At 41.2% G+C, this 20626-nt stretch overlaps 1 protein-coding gene across 6 annotated transcripts in view; it reads left to right on the plus strand.

Annotated features, from left to right (window-relative positions):
- Positions 1-20626, plus strand: part of TBC1D9 (TBC1 domain family member 9) — a 114368-nt gene that overhangs the window by 56278 nt on the left and 37464 nt on the right. For 4 of the 6 annotated variants that reach the window (XM_087437584.1, XM_087437587.1, XM_087437588.1 and 1 more), the window contains 8 exons: positions 1913-2031; positions 8284-8512; positions 8945-9206; positions 11035-11242; positions 15186-15392; positions 16251-16424; positions 17228-17378; positions 20171-20385. In XM_087437584.1, the coding sequence (XP_087293710.1) occupies positions 1913-2031; positions 8284-8512; positions 8945-9206; positions 11035-11242; positions 15186-15392; positions 16251-16424; positions 17228-17378; positions 20171-20385 (1565 nt within the window). The remainder of the gene's footprint in view (positions 1-1912; positions 2032-8283; positions 8513-8944; positions 9207-11034; positions 11243-15185; positions 15393-16250; positions 16425-17227; positions 17379-20170; positions 20386-20626) is intronic. The other 2 variants (XM_087437585.1, XM_004426472.3) reach the window with 1 other exon arrangement.

The following is a 20626-nucleotide window of genomic DNA, read 5'->3' on the forward strand; positions in this document are numbered from 1 at the left end:
ACCAGCCTCTGGAAGGCACATCTGTGATCAACATAGGCAGGGGCGGAGGAAACACAAAATCAGAGGCTGGAAATTGTGCCCGATGGGTCTGCAGAAGCTCAGCAGTCCTGTGGGTCCCCAGGAGTGCCTCTGTCCTAAGGTGCACACAGCTGACAGTGCCAACAAGCACAGATGGGACAGCGGGTGGAGGGCGCATGGCTGGCATTTACCTTGGATGGGGCTCTATCTGTGTATCACAGCCGGTCACAGCTGGTGATGGTAGTGACCTGTTTACAGACAGGGCGCAGTATGTTTTAGAAAATTTTCCAATGACTGTTTAAAATTTTAATGTCTAAAATGTTTTAAAGCTTGCTGGCAAACTCCAAAATGATTCATTCCCTAAATATTCAAATGGGCATTGTGTTCTTTGCGTCTGAAAGGTGTTTTCTACTTTCCAAGGTGTATCTGTAGACGTTATTCCTTGTGATTTTTATAGCATTGCTCTGAGATGGGTAAGGGTTTGCTTTTGTTTTTCATTTGTCTCCATTTTACATGTGAAGTGTTTGGGACAGAGGGGGAAGGGGACCCAGGCATCCTGAGTTCTGGCTCTTGCCATGACATTGTAGTATAGAGTCATTGATTGCTTTTACATGTGCTTGACTGTGGCCCCGAATGAGTGAGCCATGAAGAGCCACAGACTATCTATTCTTCAGTGTTTTCATGGGGCTGCCTCTCCACTCAGAAATTTGCTTTTCATCCTCTACGTAAGCATTCCATCTAGGCAATTTTGGTGTTTAGGCTTAAAGTAAAAGAAAATGAACTTGGATTTTGTTTTGTGTTTCCTCAAACAGTGGCTCTGAAACCCCTCTCATTCTCTAAGAGATTTTAGTTCTGCTCCCACAGTTCTGAGCATGATGGTAGACACATTTGTGTCCCCCACCTTTCTTTGTCAAGAATCAGAGTAAGATTCTGAGATATATTGAATGACTGGTGACAAAGAACAGAGAGAAAACATTTTTAAGAAATCAATTAAAAGATAACTTGGAAATCTAAGGAGAGGCCTGAAGGGTGAATCAGTGGAATCACAAATCATTCTTTAATTCTGGAATGAGTGATACATACAATTTATGTATATGATTTATAAAACACTGTTTTTCTGCAAGATCGTTAACAATCCCTGAGCAAGAAAAAAAGGGAAGAGAGTTTATTTCAGTATCTTTACAACTGCGTCCTGACGTCACCCCATTACGCCCTGCACTTGTGAGCAGAGTGGTGCTAGGGCTGTTTAAATTTGGAGGTTGCCAGGCGAGGTGGCTTATGCTTCTTATTAGTGCCCGAAGTGCAGTGACTTGGTCGAGGTGGTGAGGATGACCTCATCCCATTACATTTCAAGGCAACTGTGCTCATGAGAGCCAGGCGGCTATTCCCCAGTGATGGTCCATTTTCACATCTCATTCATAATTGAAATGAGTGAGGATTTTTTGCCCGTTGTAGGAGGGGGTTACATCATCTCCAGTGGTGGAGCAAAGCTCTCCTATCGTTGCAGCTTAACAACTGTAACCTTGGATCCTAACAAGGTCTCAGTTACCCTGTGAAGTACAGGTTCTAGGAAGGAGAAAAGAGGAGGATGGTGCTAAACTTCCAATCCAGAAAAGGGAATGGGAGAGACTTGCTGCCTTCTGATCTCAAACGATGTCTGAAAAGTTTCTGGACTCACCTGATCAGACTTGACTGGAACACAGTCCTTACTCTTGGGTTTCCACATCCTTAAGCATCTTCTGTGTGTCTCCTCTGGAGGAGAGAAATCATTTAAAGACAGAGTTGTTGGAACAGTAGTCTCCTGTAATGGCATTGCATATTAATGAAGTGAGCCTGGTTTTTTATGTATGTTTTAAATTCTGCATTTATTATTATCATTTTTACATTCATACAGGTGGTTCCAGAAAAGAAATCACTGAACACTGGGAATGGCTTGAGCAGAATCTACTGCAGACACTCTCCATCTTTGAAAATGAGAACGATATCACCACATTTGTGAGAGGAAAAATACAGGTAGTGGGTGTTTTGTTTTGTTTTTAAACTTTTCAATTGGAAATAATTTAAAACTTACAGAAAAGTTGTGAAGATGGGCAGATATATGTATTTTTCTTATTTCTCTTTAATTCTTACACATAAAGCTTCATGTATATATGCTCCTTTGCATTTGGGTTTTTCACTTCACTCCTGAATAACACTCCATGTAAGTTCATGGAGATTGTCCACATTTTGTTGTTGTTGTTTGATTTTAATAGTTCTGTTTTTTATTTTGAAATAATTTTTAGAGTTACAGACGAACTGCAAAGATAGAGCAGAGAATTCCCATAGACCCTACTCTCAGCTTCTCTGAATGTTAACATCTTATGTAACCATGGTACATTTATCAAAACGAAGACTTTAACATGGACACAATATTGTTAACTAAACTACAGCCTTTATTTGGATGTTGCCATTTTTCTGCTTCATGTCTTTTTTTCATTCCATGATCCAATCCAGGGTCCCATGTTGCATTTAGTTCATTTTTTTTTAAGCTGCATATTATGCGTGTATGCACCATAGGTAATTCAGCCACTCTCCTATGCTTGGACATTTAAGTAGTTTCCAATATTCTGCAATTATAAGTAATGCTGCATATATGTATATGTATATTCATGCATATGTATTTTTGTATTATTGGGCATGTATCTTTAAGATAAACTGGTAGAAGTGGGATTGCCAGGTCAAAATGGTAAATGTATGTGTTCTTTTGCTGAATGTTGCCCAATCCCCCTCCCCAGGAACTGCACCATTTTACATTCCCACTGGCATGTAGGGGAGTGCCTGTTTCTCCACAGCTTCACCAACAAGGTGGATTATCAAGCTTTTGAGTTTTTGCCAATCTGACGGGGGAGAAATATTTTGGTGTTGTTTTAATTTGTATTTATCTCATTTACGAGTGAAACTGAACATCTTTTCATATGCTTAGGGGCCATTTTTGTCTGCTCATGTCTTTTGTCTCTTCTGTTGGACTTTGGTCTTATTTTTCTTTAGTTTTTAAGTTTTTTTTAATATAAAGGCCATTAGCCCTTTATTGATGACATATGTTGGAGGTATTTTCTCTCAGTTTGTCATTTGTCTTTTGACTTTGCTCCTGATAGCTTTTGTCATGCAAAGTTTGAATTTTTTATTTAGTCAAAATTAGCAATTCTTTCTGTTATAACATCTGGACTTTTAGTCATAGTGAGAAAGCCTTTCTTTGCACCCAGGTTAAGGAGGAGTTCTAGGAAGTGATCTGACATGTCCTTCTCATTAAAATGCCACAGAATGGTCAATTTCTAGTTTATTTCTTCTACTTTCCTGAACTTTTACATGAATATGTAGTAATTTTATACTCAGAAAAAAATAAGGAGAACAATACAAATGGAATTTCATTGTTCTGTGGAGTCTGATGTTTTTGAAGGAGACAGCTGAATTTTAACTGGGCCACAGAAAATTACTGAGGAATGCATAGTACAAAAGCACGTATGATAATATCAGCTTCTTCCTTACTCCCAGCCATTACCCCTCAGAATGAATATTTTATCACTGCTTCAAGATTGGTGATTTAGTCTGTACTCTATCCTTATTAAAGAGATTGAAAGAGTAGTGAAGGAGATAAAAATGAGAGAGGGGGAGACATTGCAAAGGACTCAGTGTGAGGTTAGGGGGAGATGGCAGCTTCCAGACAAAAAAATTATTCTTGAATAATTGAGAGTTGTTTTATTGTTAAAACCAATCAGATTTTATAACATCTTCATTTGGTTTCTAAGTGATGTATGTGGATTTCTGGGAAGTCATGTAAATGGAGAGAGTCTGAGGATCCCTAATTTGATCATGGCAAAGGGTCTGGGTGAAAGAGGGCAGCCGATTGGTGTGGTACAGACATGCAGCATCTTCTCTATCCAGGAGCCACTGTTGAGGTGCTCAATTAGCTTTTCCTAGTCCTCCCTCAAATGTTATCATCTTTGGGAAATAGGTACAAATAAAGAGCTATAGGAAGAAATTGAAGCCTAGAAGTGACAATAGCCAGGAGGAAAAAAAAAACAGAAAATAAATCAAGGACCAATTATGTCAAATAGCCATTCTTCTCACCATTTTCATTATACCAAAAATGTCAGTCTTAATTCCCCTGAAACCAATTATGAGGAAGAAATTGCTGTTAATGCAATTATGTGTGAAAGAATGTCATTCATGTGCAAACGAATGGTTTAAGCATTCACAGATTGTCCAGTAATGAAGGGAACCAACAAATTTGTTTTGAGATCCAATTAACTTTCATAAATTATAAATGTAATAATTAATTGTGGAGGCAACCATAATCCAAACGCCATAGATAACGTTTTGTGTATTTCTTTCTTGATTTCTAGTATGCATTTTATCAAAGTATTAGTCTCACTGTACATATAATTTAGTATCACATCTTTTTTCCTTGACTGCTATCTACTATATTGTTATATAATTTTTAGTTGTTATTTTGATAACAATGTTATTCCATAATTGACCTTACCATTCCTCTCTTTCTAGATGTCTCCTTAGCTTCTAGACTAGTGGGGGCATGCACAAGCAATGATACAGTGAACACTTTTGTTCATATAACTTTTCCTGTAGTTTTTGTTTTTTTCCTTTGGGATAGATTACAAAATGTTGGTTAATGGGTTTACACATTTTTAATGGACCTTAGTAGATATTGTCAGGGTATTAGAATCCCTGTGCGATTGCATCATTGCTGACTTTCGGCATTATAGTTGTTTAAGTGGTTTTCCAAATTTAATAGGTAAAAGTTGGTGTCTTATTGTTTTAATTTTCTGTCTTTGATTGATTATGAAGTTGAACACTTTTTCATATTTGCTAAGTTAATTTTCCCCTTTTTGTGAATTACTTGTCCATGCCCTTTGTGTATATAATTGAACATCCCTCATACTTGGATCATAGTAATTTTCCAAAGGTATGTGCAGCTGTTGTCTAGAACCCCGGTGACCCATTTTATATTATGTAGAACATACAGGAAGGAGATATTCCACCGCATTATCCGGTCCACCTGGCTAGAAACTTATAGCAAACTAAAAAGAGGTACTGTGTTCTAGACCCTCTCTTTTCTTAGAGGTTGGAAAGTTAGGAGTGGAGCCTTATGGAGACTATTATCCTCACTATTAAAATTAGTTGGCAAGGCCTGGTCTGTTGATATTAGTGTATTAGGCCCCAGAGTGTTTTGAGTGATGTTTCATAGTTCTATATCCTCACAAATCCTCTTATATTTAAAATATTTTCTTTTTAAAATTTAGTTGAGCATATTAGAAGTGTGATTTTTAGTAGATCTTTTAGATAGCGTAGTCTGACCGTAATGTTTTTCCACTCAAAACATGGGTGTCATTTGGTTTGTTATACATCGCTCCCTCCTAATATTCTCCTTATTCTGACTTTAGGTAAGAGCCCTACTATGTGGTCCAGGAGAAGAGTAAATGTTAACCCACTTGAGAGTCTCCAGGCTCTGAGTTGGTTGGCCATTGAGATTGCCTAGGGACCCAACTGCTACTCCTTATTACTGGGTTCTCATTCAGCACTTTTATCTATTCATTCATTTATTTCTTCTTTCATTCTTATCTATTTTTTTATCCCCCCTCTAAAGACATTGCTAACTTCAAAATGTCACATTGGCTGTAGGTATATTTGCCACCCGGGAAAGATTTTTCCATCCCTCTTCCCTCTGAAGTGGCTTCTTCTCCTCCCCATCCAGAGGTAGGGCCCTCATGCTGCCCCCTGGTTCCCTAATAAGCATTCTACCAAAGTCTGCACATCGCTGAAATAGCCTAGGTCCAAAGTGGATCTCCCGTGAGCTCTATCAAAGTCAACATCTCTATTCTCTCAGTGGAGTAGTGTCAAAAGTAATTAGAGGAAACAACCTTATGTTAGATACTCTCAGGAAAGTACATTGCTATTTCCAATGCCAGCCATACAGCCATCCTGCTTGACTCAAGAACAGGAGTCAGCAGCTTGGTACTTAATTTCCCAAGGGTTGCTAACTCTTACACGATTTTACATTAGAAATCTGCAACTCTGGAGGACACAATAAAGACTAAGATATGTCCCTTAAGATACATTCTAATTTGGAAAGACAACATATACTCATTTAATAATCTTTTACTGAATATCTTTTAGATGCTAGATACTGGTGATAAAAAAGTGTTCAAGACACTCTCTTTATCTTTGGAACTCATTTTTAGTGGTAGAGGGACATATATTTTCAGCCAATGTAGGAATTCAGAGAACATGGAGGTGAGACTACTTAGTCCTCATTTAGGATTGGGTTAGTTTCACAGAGAACGTGATTTTTATGCCTAACCTGGAACGACTAATTTGGGCAGATCAAAAAGGATTTTATGGCATGAGATCCAGATTGGACTTTTTCCCTCTTTCACTGATATAGCCTTGGACATTTTTAAGCTTGGAATGCTATGTCAGATCTCTGTTTCAGCAAGTGGCCATATAAAATGGAACAGAGTGTGGAAAGACCGTTGATGGGCTGCCAGTTGGGAAGCTATGCAGTCATTCCTGGTCTGTATAGAGGAGCTTAGGGGTGGTTTCCTATTAGAAGAGTAGGTTGGAGACTTGTCTTGGGGTTGTGTTACATGGTAAGCGCACCGTTTGCTGTTATGGTTGTTATCGGTGTATTCGTTTTTTACTAGAATTGACTGGTGACGGAGATTATGGAAGACTAAAGCCCTCCCTCTTGCCATCACTCCTTATTACCACAACTGCTGGCAACAGGGGTGAAAGGTTTGGCGGTAAAAATAAAATTCTAGGAAATAATTTCGGTATACGATGCCGAAAAACAACAGTCAGTACTTAATGTGGGGAAGGAGAATCCTATTTGAGAGAAAGTTCACAAGGAGGTGGGAACTGGACCAGACTTTGGGGCTTGGTAGGATTAATGAAACAGAAAACAGTCTGATTTTAGATTTTTTTAGGCACTCAGAGCGTCAGGACCACAGGCAGGAAGGTGGGAAAGCACATGAATGACATATTCAGGCTCTGAGGGTGCCTCAGGGTGGCTGGGCAGAATTACTGATGGGGAATTTTTGTCAGATTAGTACAGTGAGAGAAAAGGTTGCAGTGTTGGTTGGATCAAAAATGTGCGTGGTGTAGAATTTCAAACTTCATACTGTTGGTAGTAGGGACCCGCTGAGGATTTTGATAATAAGAATTTTGTAGTCAGAAAAAGTTTTAGGAAGATAACATTTGTAGGGAGCATCCAGAATATACTGGAAGCATAAGAGTCCAAAGCAGGAATTCTAGGTATGAGGCATTTGTAATTTTCTATCCTTGGAATATGGAGGGCTCAGTCATGTCAAGGAGAATCCAAGAGGTTGCCCGATTTAACACAGATACTCAGTGATACTGTTAGAATCTGAAGCCAAGACTTTCATGCTCAAAAGCTCATGCTTTTCCAATGCTTCCTTGAGATCATAGTAAATGAAGAGGAGGTGAGAGGGATTTGATGATTACAAAGTGTAAGATGGAATTCAAGGGAGGATTTTCTATCAAGAGATATACATAGAAGCCAATTTTCAGGGAATTACGGAGGATAACAATGAAACGGCTTCTCAAGCTACTATACTGATGAAACAGTAGATTAAGCCAGTCACTTGCTATGCAGATATTTCATTTGCTGTCCAAAATTTGTGTGTCTAATATAATTTTTGCTCTCATATTCACCCCTTTTCTGTTCAAATGGTTGCTGTTCCTTTTTTCTAGGTTCCTTGATGCTATTCATGGTCCTGAGACAGTGGACCTGTGGCCAAGTGTCAGTTAATGACATGCATTCTGATCTTTCTTTCCTCTCTTTTAATTCACGGTGGAATTTTGTTGGTTTTTGAGCAAGGCAGAAGTTGACCTTTGGGGTGACTCTTTCATGTAAGCTAGGAAAAGCAGTAGAACCAGCAAAACCTTTACATCTCCTGATTTGTAAAGTAAAACTATGGACTTCATTTTAAATGAACTTAACAAAATGATTAGCACCAATAAACATCTAATGGGATCTATATGGTCATTTCAAAATCTTTTAGTACACACATGCTACTTGTTAATTGGCTTAGAATTTGGGGATTGGCTTTGAAAATAATTCATCGATTTTTTTTTTTAATTCTAACCTTAGAAATTGTTTTTTCCTTTCTAATATGTACAGCATAAGGAAAAAGGCAGCTCTAGTCATGTTAATATCAGTTGTGTGCTTTATGCTTTATTTCTGCCTAGGGCATCATTGCAGAGTATAACAAAATCAATGATGTGAAGGAAGATGATGACACAGAGAAGTTTAAAGAAGCCATTGTGAAATTCCATAGGCTGTTTGGGATGCCTGAGGAAGAGAAACTCGTCAACTATTACTCTTGCAGCTACTGGAAGGGGAAAGTCCCCCGTCAGGGTTGGATGTACCTCAGTATTAATCACCTTTGCTTTTATTCTTTTCTTATGGGAAGGGAAGGTAAGTTGGCTAGAATTTCAGAGGGAAGCTTTGGAAAATCTACTGAGGTTTGCCCTGAACTCATAAACCATATCAAAGTACCAAAAATAAATCTGTAGTTAAAACTGAGTCAACATTATTTTGTGATAATGTAATAAGTGAATTCAATCATTTTTGGTTCAGTATTTGTAAAGAAATTGGTCGTTAGAGAATAAAGATTCACCAAAGATATAATTAGTTTAACAGACATGGACTTAAGTCCGTAATGATTATGAAGTCAGAATTTATGTGGGCCAGATTTGTCTCTTAAAACTAACAAACAAAATAACAATAAATATGGACACACAAACTCAAAGGGGTTCAGCGAGATTGGGGGTGGGGTTGTGAGATTGCAGCATCTTGAAAGGAATTTAAGGAGCCAGGTGTTGACCCAGCCTTGTTCCCTGTGCTCAGCCAAGCTGGTTATCCGGTGGGTGGACATCACTCAGCTTGAGAAGAATGCCACGCTGCTTCTGCCTGATGTGATCAAAGTGAGCACAAGGTCCAGTGAACATTTCTTCTCTGTATTTCTTAACATCAACGAGACCTTCAAGTTAATGGAGCAGCTCGCCAACATAGCCATGAGGCAACTCTTGGACAATGAGGGGTTTGAACAAGATAGATCCCTGCCCAAACTGAAAAAGAAATCTCCTAAAAAGGTGTCTGCTCTCAAACGGTAGGTGACAGAGACTGAGCCTTATAGACTTTAGAAACAAGATACCCATCCATTCATTTATGCAATTTAACTTTTTCTGACCAACTTAATGGTTTTCTGAGCACTTTTCTGGGTACAGATACAAAACTGCAAAAGACTGCCTGAGGCGGTCACAGTTCTGTGAGTGAGGCAGGTGTGACCAGCTCTGGCACAGTGTGATGGGACCTCTTCTGGTCCTATGAGCAGAGTGCCGTGGGCGCAAACACGAGGGGAGCGGGCAGAGCGGTAGGAAAGGCCTCATTGGAGGCTGTTTGGAGCTGGACTTCCAAGAGGTAGTACAAGTTACCCATGCAGATTCAGGAGGGTGGATATTTCAGGCAGAGGAAATAACATGTTGGGGGAAGCACAAGGGAAGAAAACGGAGAGAAGTCAGTCCATCACATGTCTGATAGGTGTCAGGGCCTGGGATGAAGAGAGGCTGCAGACAGCCTGGAAGTCTGGAAGTGGGAGTAGAGCTCGAGAGAGGATGAGGGAAAAGTTGATGCTCTAAAATGTGACTGTAAGCACACAGTTACCCCTAACTGAGATGGGGAACGAGAGAAGGAAGAGAGTGTCCAAGGGAGATGAGAGCTCAGTTTTGATCATGTGGGGTTGAGTTGCCTGCAGGACATCGAGCTAGAGATTGGTCCAGTAAGTTATATGGAATTGGAAATCATTGGCGTACAGCTGGTGGTTGGAACCTGACGGGAAGGGGTCACTGCCCTGAAGATGTCTGGTGATTTGAGACATGTCTCGATGGAGTGGTGGAGGATGGATGGTGTTACTGCAGTGGACTAAATAGCACACAAAGTCAGGGAAAGGGAATTAAGCAAGTGTAGACTGCTTTTTCAAGAAATTCAGTGGTAAAGGAGAGGGGATTGCTTTTTTAGAATGTAAAAGATTTGAACATAGGATAGAATGAAGTAGGCAGAGGGGAAGAGTTTGGTGGTGAGGATAGGTGCAGGACCAGGAGGGAGCATAGAGATAAAGCTATAAGAAAATGAATAACTTAAAAAGTGACCCCTTGTAGGACATGAGAAAGGATGCTTATATGTGCTTTGAAACAGGGAAAGGCAGTAAGAACAGGCGAGGATGGAGGTAATTTTGAGATAGGAGGGAGGGACTGGAGGGAGCTACTGCTTAATGGCCTCTCTTTCCTCCGTGAAGCCAGCCAGAAACTAGACCATCAAGGGGCCGAGGTCAGGTAGAAACTTGAGGGGAGAGGTTTAAACAACCAATCCGATGAACAGGAGAAAGAAACTCACTAGGGAAAAGATTGTAGTCACCAGAGGACCCAGCTGAGGTTGGAAACTCAAGTTGTCCAAGAGGTGTGTTGTGCCTGTGTTTCAGGCAATTTTGCTGTCTATTCAGGGCGGACAGTGACAGCCAGCAGATTCATGTGGCTTGTTTGTGTTCTCATTAGATCTTTCGTTCTCATTAGATCTTTCTTAAGAGATAAGGCCCCAAAAGTGGCTCTGGGTAAGTGTAAATGTAATAATCTCTTTAGAAATTACTGTATTCCTTTGAATGAGGATGAATTTCCTGTCCAGGCCTAGTTTTCCTAAGATCTTGAACATTACAGATATTGATTGTAAAATAACTGCACAAGGGTCCTAAATATATTAAAATAATTTTGTTATGCTTTTGGGTCGTATGTTGGAGTTAACTCCAATAGAAAGTTAGGAAGGTAGAGATAAGTCTGGCAAGATTGAGGAGGGGAAAGATGCTGGGGAGCCTCCATTGCTACATCATTTTGAAGGTGTTGACACATTTCTCTTGTGTGAGATGAATTACCATCATTGCTTTCCAGCGATCTTGATGCCAGGGCAAAGAGCGAGAGATACCGTGCACTTTTCCGGCTGCCCAAAGATGAAAAATTAGACGGCCACACAGACTGCACCCTCTGGACTCCATTTAACAAAATGCACATTTTGGGGCAGATGTTTGTTTCCACAAATTACATCTGCTTTATGAGCAAGGAGGAGAACTTATGTAGCCTCATTATCCCACTCCGTGAGGTAAGTGTCAAATGAAAATAGATATTGTGAGTTGCATTTGTAATACTTTTCTATGTGAACCAGCAATATTTTTACCAGCAATTGGTTGACTTTTAACCATAGGTCAGTGTTCATAATTCTTTGGTGGCACCTGCTGCCCTTTCATCTGTTGTCATTGCTCTAAGTGACTGTGGGACCTGCAAGATTTCTTCTTCCAGAGACCGCCTGGGGTTTAAAAAAGGAGATTTTGTAATTATTCAGGTCTGGTGAAGCCAACAGATCAGGGGTGACCGCCATTGAAAAGGTAGCTTGTTATGCCCCCAGATCCCACTAGGAGGGGGCACACCACACCATGGGGACCACACGGAAGAAGCAGGGTCAGTCAGCAGACAGAGGGAGCCGGGAAAATGTGGGCAAGAGCCTTTATTGTGATTTCCGTGGAAGAAATACGCAAAGTAGGGTAAACAGGCTTAGGATTGTCTAGTTTGAATAATTTTAGCAGGTTCTGGAGCATAGAGGCTGTCCCTAGTTGTCTGGGTGATTTGGTGAATCACCAAGCTGAATTGGTGAATCAAAAAGAATTCAAAATGTTGAACAATTGACAAATCGAGTTCTCCTTCTTAGAGGGTGAGCTAACTGGTATTATAACACATTTTGAGGCCGGGATATGTTTTTGGGTGTGAATTCGGAGATAGATAATTCATCAGTACTTACATTTGGCTCTGAAATGGATTTCAGAACTTTTTCCAGCAAATGTACCTTCTTTGCCATAGACTGTTACTAAACTTAATTTTCTTCGTCAAGTACTACCTGAATGTAGTAAAGCAGAGTTACCTGGTATGGCTAGGGAAGCCCATTTGGGGATTAAGAATGTACCATGGATGTGCCATTTATGAATCTTGAATGAGTCATCACTGTTTATCCAGAGGGAAATGAGGAGCAGAGAGGGGCTAGAAGCCGCTGTCAAGACGTCTGCTCTCCTGTTCACCTCCTCCCAGGTTTTGGGTCCAGCAAGCTCTGTGTACATTTTACTGTGATTTAGTGTGAATACAACAGTGAGAGCTCAGGGGAATTGAAAGAAGGGTGATTGATATTCTCAGCCCACCTTCTGCTTGCTAGTTTTCCCTAATAGGTAGTCAGGCAGAGATAATCCAATCATACTTCAGGGTAAATCAGAGGAAGGACAGTAGTGGAGGTGGCATTTAGAAATTAGCATGTTGTGGTTGGAGGATGCAGCTTTAAAGAAATGCTCAATGAGACAGCAGTGCCCCTCCCTGTAACCTGATGAATCACTGAGATCTATTAGCAGTAGTTCTCTAACCCCGACTAATGGAAGAAGCAAGTGACTTAATGTAATTTTTATTACCTTTAGGTAACCATAACAACAGAAAAGCATTGGAGTGGGGCCTCCACCCTCCATCCGGGGTCTATTTGAGTAAAGAGTGGTCTCTCCGTGAACTGGGTGCCTTCCAGAACTGAGTTAAGCTGATTGATCAGCTGGAGCCTCTGTGGGAACATTACATTCTACTTGGAGTGGCCACTTTTAGGATTGTAGGCTGGGAATTGTTGTTTTTTTTAAATTTTTTATTAAAAAACTGAAATATTGACTAGAGGTTGTTAACATATATTCCACATATAGGCTTAAGGTAGACCTAATGGACAGATGTTAAATGATGACACAGAATCGCATTGCTATAGATTTTGAAGACATTACTGAGGCAGCAAAGCAGGAGGATAAAGTGAATGATTAGGTTCCTCATTAGAGAGAGATTCCAGATGAAGTCTCTCTTCTTTTTTTCAATCATAAATTACCTTGCAAATGTTCCATATTAACCCCCCAGATTTGATTAAATTCCAGTCTATTTTATAACCCAAGTTGGTAATGAAAATGTGTCTCCTTATATTGTAGAATACTCGACTACAGCTGTTATCCTTTCCTGGTGGCACAAAGCTTGTAGGATAGAATTCTACTAGAACTTATTTGTCAGTGAAAAATATTTCGTAACCCTTGTGAACATTCCTATGTTTTATGTGGGAGCTTTATTATTTCTATATTCATGATCCAGTTAGATAAAGGACTTTCCACTTTGACTTTATCGAGAGCCACATGGCTCTCTGTGTTTTAGGCACAGAACTTGAACCTTTAGTTCTGACATCTGTCTTGTACATGGCTCTCTGTGTTTTAGGCACAGAACTTGAACCTTTAGTTCTGACATCTGTCTTGTAGTCCCAACACTTGGTGACCGAAAGAATCAGAAAAAATTTGTTGTCAGAAAAGGTGTTTTTAAAGGTCTTTTAAAAATAAGCATTGTTTCGCACATGCCTTAAGTGTTATGGGAAAATTCTTTTCATGATAAAGAGAGTTTTTTTTTTCTGTTTCTCTAGCTTTTTTGGCATTAGAAAAAAAGTTTTTATGTGCAACTCCAGGTATTTCAGAGGATTCCTTTAAAAATATGTAAATATATGTAACTATATGTATTTATAAAGTCTGAGAGTAGAAGTCATGTCCTGCAGTTTTCCCTTTATAGGTCTCAGCCATACCCATTTTGGCTCTGGGGACCATGCAACTTTTTAGGCAACTCCAATAGATTTCTTAGCCTTGAGGGGGAGAAAAGTTTTTCAAGTTCTGCAATGGAGGAAATGTATTTCACATGAAAATGCTGATGAGTAGGTTAAAGTTGAACCTGTCTAGACTGCTTGCAGGTAGAAATAAAGAGGGGAAAAGAAACTTTAAGTATATAGTCAGAGCTGCTGCAAATAAACCGTTTATCTAGGACTTGCCTTGAGAGTTTTTTCCTAATGTGCTAAAGAAAAAGTTTTAATGCATTTATCCTAGTTTTCAGTTGATGAAAATCCTATTATAAACCATCAAGTATATGTCTTCAGTTCAGAGCTAAAACAGATGTCTCCCTCTCCTACTTTTCTCCCGATCTGGTAGACTTACTTCACCCCACACACGCGTGCACACGTGCATGTGCATACACACACACAGACACACCAAGTCAGCCAGTGCAGATAGGGTTGCACTTAAGCTGTTTACATCATGTCTGTGCAGAATCGAGCCTTTAAAACTTTGAAGTGGTAGGAGGTGAGGATGCAAAACCCTGGAGTCTAATTGAGACAGTTGAAGGATTAGTGGTGTTTTGAAAACCATCCCAACATTAAGCTTGGTAAAAGGAACCAGGATCATGGGTTGTTTTCTGTCTCTTATGGATAATGCAGCAGCTAGGAATCCTCTCTCTTATGACTCCATGAAATTTTAATGAAAATCAGAGAATTCCTTCTCAACCTCAGCGCTATTGATGTGTTGGGCCAGACTTTGTTGGGGGCGGGCTGTCCTGTGCCCTGCCAGACATTTAGCAGCCTCCCTGGTCTCTACTAGTAGATACCAGTGGTATCATCCACTTGTGAAGCCAAAAATGCCTCCAGATGTTGCCAGATGTCTCCTGGGGGCGCAGAATCACTCCCAGTTTAGAACTACTGCTTTAGAAAGACCAGCAAGATGATTTCAGCTTCTGGTATGAGCTCCATTTTGACTTGTTATGAGCTGTTTTATTTTATTGGAACAAAGTCAAAGAATCTCAGTTTGCCTCGATAAAATATGGGTGGTTCCTGCAGAATAAAAAAGTGCTGTGTGGGGCCAGCCCCGTGGCGCAGCGGTTAAGTGCGAGCGCTCCGCTGCTGGTGGCCCAGGTTCAGATCCCGGGCGCGCACCGTCGCACCACTTGTCAGGCCATGCTGTGGTGGCGGCGTCCCATATAAAGTGGAGGAAGATGGGCACGGATGTTAGCCCAGGGCCAATCTTCCTCAGCAAAAAGAGGAGGATTGGTATGGATGTTAGCTCAGGGCTGATCTTCCTCACTGAAAAAAAAAAAAAAAGTGCTGTGTTCCTTCTTTAGTACTGCTCATAGGCTATTGGGTAATCCCTGGACAGTAATGCTTGTTGTTTCATGCTTCTTTTCAGGTGACAATTGTAGAAAAGGCAGACAGCTCCAGTGTGCTCCCCAGTCCTTTATCCATCAGCACCAGGAACAGGATGACCTTCCTATTTGCCAACTTGAAAGACAGAGACTTTCTAGTACAGAGGATCTCTGATTTCCTGCAACAGACGACCTCCAAAATATACTCGGACAAAGAGTTTGCAGGAAGCTACAACAGTTCAGATGATGAGGTCTGTGGAAGACACCTGTGGGTGTTTTGGTGTGTCTTATTGCTCTGCCTGGGAGTGCTCAGCTCCTTGTCCATTCTCTTTGATCTTCAGGCTGTGCAGCTGTGCTAAGACAAACTACCTACCCTGATGCCCAGAGCAATATCTCATTTAAATCTTGTGGAGTTTGTATTTGGGATCATATAGCTGGACAGAACTTTACAGATATCTGGTCTAACCCTCTTATTCTACAGTTGAAAAAGTTATTAAGTAACTTATCCTGGTTACACAGCAAGAGACTCTGGTTCATATAGTGACATTGATGGGAATGCTGCAGAGGTCACTAAATAAAGTCTCAAACCCGAAATACAGCATGATGATGATTTTATTAAGATAAAATATGTATTGTGTCCCTGTTGAATTAGGCTCTGGACCAACACCCAGGGAAACTAGAGCCCCAGATGATATGTGACTAGCTCAAGTGATAGAGCAAGTTACTGGCATGTCGTAAAGATGGTGAGCTCACAAGTAACATCCCTGGCCCTATCCACCTGCTCCAAACTTGTGTGGGCATTTTTGAGGCACCAGAAACTAGAGAATATATGAGGGAAGTGGTCCCATAAACAACTGATCAGAGAGACAAATGGCCAACCAGTTTGTTGCAAAAATATGTCTAAAATATGGAGGAAGTCTATTTTGAACACGGAAGCTTTGTAGCCTATGCCCCATGCACCTGTCTGATCCTTGCCAAAATGCTGGCTTGCTGCCTTTCTCCTGTTTCTTGGGAGCCATGATGTACCTATTGGTACCTGTTCAGAGGACACTGAAGAAGTAGATTCTACTGCCCACACCCTTCCAATGTCTTGTTCCTCTCTCCATCAGCAGGTGTATTCTCGGCCCAGCAGCCTCGTTTCCTCCAGCCCCCAGAGAAGCACGAGCTCAGACCCAGATGGAGAGCGCCAGTTTAACCTAAACGGCAACAGCGTCCCCACAGCCACACAGACCCTGATGACCATGTATCGGCGGCGGTCTCCTGAGGAATTCAACCCCAAATTGGTGGGTGCCTCCTGTTCTTCCCTGGAGCTTTCTATATTAGAACAATAATATTTAAAAATGTTTTTTAATAAAAGTAAACTCATAAATATCTATGTAAATAGATAACTTTCTATAAGTAGCAGCTGATTTCATTCTAAATATGTCACTAGGTTTCAGAGTGGCTTCTTTGTAGGAGACGAGAGTTATAAAGGATACAGGTGACATTGTTTTGTCTTGTTTTTAACTTAAGTCTACCAACAAGTAAGTACATAATTTCTAAGCCCACATTTAAAAAACATAACTCACTTTCACTTGGAGGTGTAGACATAAAGCCATGAATATAATTTGCATTCTGCTCACCCGTTGCAGGTACGTAGAATTCTGACTCTTGGCCGGAAAGCTTCAAGGCAGATCTGTAGACTATGATAGATGTGTAAAATTAGAGAAAGATTCCATATAAACTAACACACAGACAGAGAGAACATTTGGTGGTTACCAGGGAGAAGGGAGTTGGGGGGTGGGCACAAGGGGTGACACAGGGGTGCATTTATATGGTGACTGACAAATAATAATGTACAACTGGAATGTCACAATGTTATAAACTATTATGACATCAATAAAAAAAATATTAGCATTACAAAAAAAAAAAACGAAACAAAAATTAGGGGAGGATTCCAGAAAATCTGAGTTCTTTATTCTTATGAGTTCTGTCTAGGACTTAACCGCCCCATCTATGAGGGGAAATGTTCTGACCTTCCCTTGAACCTCTCCTTACTGTCCTCCAAGTACTTTGGGATGTAGTAGTGTTTCATTATCCCTTTCAGGCCAAAGAGTTTCTGAAAGAGCAAGCCTGGAAGATTCACTTTGCTGAGTACGGGCAAGGGATCTGCATGTACCGCACGGAAAAGACGCGGGAGCTGGTGTTGAAGGGCATCCCGGAGAGCATGCGAGGGGAGCTCTGGCTGCTGCTCTCAGGTACGGCCGGGCGTGGGGTGGGAGCACTGGCCCAGAGTCTTCGGGACCCGGGCTTCCCTTCCGCCTTCCATCATGCATCAGGGCTTCTTTCACATATGCCAACCCCTGCTTCAGAGCGAAATCTTGTTTCCTCACCAGAGTGTTGAAGACCCTCAATTACTCCATAGAAATACAGGACACTCCTTCAGTGGCCCAAATGTCAAAGCTACCATCCCTTGAGTCCTCATAACCTCTTCTGTTTCTTCACTAATGCTATTTAGGAAAAAAGAGAACCTGAAGGAAAAGAGTATAATACTTTGTGATTTTTGAAGTCCTTTCTTCCTTTCTCACCTGTGTCAACTTCATTGAGAGTGTTTAAGTGTGGCGCATGGTCAGAGCAGTCATTGGCATCGGGGAGAGAGGGAGGAAATGACAACAATAAGAAAGCCTCTTCCTTGAATTTCACCACTGCCTGAATTGGCTGGTTACCACTGGAGATGTGAGGAAAGGCCAGAATGTGCACCACAACTGAAAGTCCACCCAGAGCACACTTACACTCCAAGCTGGAGATGCCAGGAAGGACGGAAGGGGACATGTCATGGACCTCTGGGAAACATGTGTCTTCCTTCACTGTCCACAAGCCAGGCTCATGCCCGAACATAACCCTGGCGTGTCAAACCTTTGAGCTCGCTACAGAAACCAGAGTTTCTTCAGGCTAAGCCCATCCATCACTCCTTCCCCCCAGCCAGCAGCATCCAGTGTATCCCAGGGATCTATTCTGTCACAAACATCAGGGCATTCCTTCAGGTGTCACCAGTCTTTACTTCAATATAAATCAGTTGCTCTACCTCGTTAGAGGCCTGACATGTAATCATTCTAAATAGACTTATGTGAATATTTTATTTGAACCTAAGATGGTCTGACACAAGTGCTGTTATTAAAACATTTATTTAAAAAATGACATTAAAATTAAAAGACTAGTTTCCAAACTTATAGGAAAGCTGTAAAAAAAAACACCTCGTAGCTCTTTCTAAAAGTAGACGTAAATGGTAATTGCCCCTAATAAGATGTATTAACATCTCAGAAGTAGGGGAATAGAATCCTGAAAAATAATTGGCTTTATCTGTTTCATGTAAAATTAGTCTGTTCTATCCTCATTTACATGTCTTGTTTTTCATTTTCCTTAAGTAGACCAGCCATAGGTTCTCATTTAGAAACCCAAATTTGAGTCAACTCATCTCTGATTACAAATTCAGCCCAAGAAGATTCTTACCGTCCAGGCTTCTGTCTTCCTTGTGTTTGTTGAACTAGTCACCTTGACAGCCGGTTTCAGATCCCTGACAGAGTAAACAAAAAATTCCATCTTCATCTTCCCATTCAAATTAGAAGTTATTTACAGTCACAGTTTAGATGAAAATGAAACTCAAAATGAGCACCAGGAAACAGTGTACAATAGTACACAGCCTTGTTGCAGAGACATTTTTAGAATTAGACCACCCAGTTTTCTTTTTTTTTTCCTCCCACACCCTCCCCACCCAGTGTTTTCTTTAATGGTGATGGGCTCCATGAGGCCAGGGGATGAAGGCGGTCTACACACCATCTGTGTTGGGTAGATAACTGAGCCTATGTTTCCACCCAGTTCGTGGGGGTGGGGTTCATGTGGAGGCCAGCTTGCCCATGGGGAGAGCCCAGCTCCTGGCAGGGGAACCCCGCCTGGATCCTGCTCTGCTGCTCGTGACCCTTAAGACCACTGCCCCAGGACCTGGCTCGGTGTACCCACTGAAGTGCAGTGCAGGCCAGATGGCAAGAAATGCTTGCAAATCTCCCTTGAGAAAAGAGCAAAAGTCAATGTTAGGTTGCTGTCAACCAGACTACCTTTTCCAGGGCAATTGTGAGTGATATGGCTGGCTTTCTGGGTGACCATCAGCGACAAGGACTGGGCCAGCCCAGGGGCTCTGATTTGTAAACAGTGAAATATGAATGTTTACCCTGGCACTAAATATATACACACACACACGTATACACATAGGTATATACATACATACATATATGTGTACATATATGTACATGTGTATATATAATTTTTACTTATAGATTATATATAATTAGATGTAGATATTTGCATATGGGGTTTTTGTGTCTTCAAGCATCTTAAAATGTAAATATCCCCAAAACCAGTGATTCTTGGCCTACCTCTCCATCCCAGCCCCATCAATAACTGTGCCTCACTGCTGCTAGCAATACCCTCACCACCCCCTGCAATTAAAAAGTCCCTCCAGGTAGTCTGGTACCTCCTCTTGCCCTTCAGTGTGGCTACTTAAGCCATTCAAAGCTTATGCTTCAGCAAGCGGTGTTCAGACTTGTTTTGCAAGGCAGAATCTCCTTTTTAAAGTGAAATCTTAAGGAACCCCAATAAAATAAAAGCAAAGCTGCTATGTTTGAAGTGAAGTCTGAGACAGGCGAGGTCTCAGCTCAGCTTACTCTGATTACCTCCCCCCTCTACTCATAAGCCGCCCCTCAGGATTGTCTGTGGAAGTTCCTTGGGACACAGTTTTTTAGCTTGGAAACCTCCACCTTACGAGGTTTTTAAATAGCTGGCTTACTATGGAGCTGAAAGAGGGAAGGAGGCCACAAGTAAATTTACCAGTCTAACTGCGATTGCAACATACCACATCGTCTACGGAATTTCCTTATTGTTGTGCAAACGTCCATTGAGTGGTGGGAAAGTGAAGAGTTTTGGTCAGGACGTTGTGGTTGTAGACCAGAGGCAGGGCTTCCACTTTTTGATGTTGTATCTGTTGGGTATTTCCCAGGTGCCATCAACGAGAAGGCCACGCATCCTGGGTACTATGAAGACCTCGTGGAGAAGTCCATGGGGAAGTATAATCTCGCCACGGAGGAGATCGAGAGGGATTTGCATCGCTCCCTTCCAGAACACCCAGCCTTCCAGAACGAAATGGGCATTGCTGCTCTGAGGAGAGTCTTAACAGCTTATGCTTTTCGAAATCCTAACATAGGGTATTGCCAGGTACATGTCGCAGATGGTTTAGACTGAAAAACAATTGCTTTATAGCCAGTAAGTAAGAAGAAGAAAGGCTTTATGGTTAACAGGACCATCACTGCACCAGGGTTTCTCAACTTGGGCACTCTTGACATTGTGGACTAGATTATTCTTTGTGTGGGGCTGTTCTGTGCTTTGTAGGATGTTTAATAACATTCCTGTTTAATAACATCTACCCACTAAATGCCAGTAGAACCGCCTAATTGTG

The sequence above is a fragment of the Ceratotherium simum genome, chromosome 12, assembly GCF_057802395.1.
Source record: "Ceratotherium simum simum isolate JZ-2026a chromosome 12, ASM5780239v1, whole genome shotgun sequence".
NCBI lineage: Eukaryota > Metazoa > Chordata > Mammalia > Perissodactyla > Rhinocerotidae > Ceratotherium > Ceratotherium simum.